Source organism: Coenobita brevimanus, chromosome 93 (assembly GCF_032717465.1).
Source record: "Coenobita brevimanus isolate Jiangsu-jjx chromosome 93, ASM3271746v2, whole genome shotgun sequence".
NCBI lineage: Eukaryota > Metazoa > Arthropoda > Malacostraca > Decapoda > Coenobitidae > Coenobita > Coenobita brevimanus.
In genome coordinates this window covers 8,760,014-8,761,111 of record NC_137046.1, presented here as the reverse complement: position 1 = coordinate 8,761,111, position 1,098 = coordinate 8,760,014, and the positions used below count along the sequence as shown (strand labels likewise).

Below are 1,098 nucleotides of genomic sequence, written 5' to 3'. Positions count from 1 at the left end.
GAAGTGAGATTTTTCTGAGGGGCTGTCGTTGGAAGAAGCAGAAGAGAATCTTCCTACTTTGGGAACATATTTCCATCGGAGGAGGAAGTGGCAGGGGAGAAGGGTTAACTTGCCAGCAGCATTCGGGACACCAGCATTCCTCATCTCACCCTACCACTCTCATCTAATTCCTCACCTACTACGGGTGAGGCACCAGCATGCGACTCCTTGGCTCTTCTCATGCCCAGTTTCCATGTGTATGAATGACACGAGCATGCATAGGCAAATATTTTCCTGTGAGACTCTTTCCCAGCTCCCTATAATAATACAGTAAGAAATTATCCAAGGGTAACAGTCCCAAATGTCTTAGACATTGCAATAAAAAATATCCAAGAAATTAAAACTGGTGACTTCGACGGTGCATTAAGTATTGATCTAGGCAACAAACTCCAGTCACTCCCAAAAACTGGAGATGTGATTATTGGAATGGTGTGGTGATTTCTATATTGGTGTATGGAATGACCCTGCATGATGGTGCGGTGCGAGAGCGTAGACGAAGGTGCGACGCGGGAGGGGGAGAAATATAGGTTGCGGCCTCGCAGGATGGTGAAGAGGCTGCAGCAGGAGGTGGCCAAGACCCCAGGGGGAGCTATGGCCAAATCGCGATCAGTGCCGCTGTCAAAATACCGCAGAAAGACAGCCAATGCCAGGGAGCGACACCGCTTGATGGAGATCAACAAGGCCTTCGATACTCTGCGACAGGTGCTTCCCGAGGCTGTGGAGGTGGAGGCGGCCAGCACCCCGTCCATCATGACCAAGATCACAACACTGCGCCTGGCTGTGGACTATATCAGGGCTCTCAGTGAGGTTCTCGATGCTGACCCTCACCCTACCTCACAAAACCTGTCTCACCCAGCTTCACCTTGCCTGTCTCAGCCTGCCTCACCCTGCCTCCCGTCCCTAGACTCCCCCGCTGACCTGAACGACCTGCTGTCCGACACCCCTACTTTTTTGGACGACCCCTTGGATGTGTTCTATGACCTTCCCCCCTTACCTCTACAAGACCCACTCCACTTGTTGCTGGAGGTGGAAGGAAAGGGCATGTTGCTCCTCACCTGA

At 51.9% G+C, this 1,098-nt stretch overlaps 1 protein-coding gene across 1 annotated transcript; it reads left to right on the top strand.

Annotated features, from left to right (window-relative positions):
• The first annotated feature begins 510 nt into the window (after positions 1-510).
• On the top strand, positions 511-1,098 carry LOC145412550 (uncharacterized). The gene has a single exon (XM_080282457.1). It carries the CDS (start codon positions 511-513, stop codon positions 1,096-1,098), a length of 588 nt encoding a protein of 195 aa, XP_080138583.1.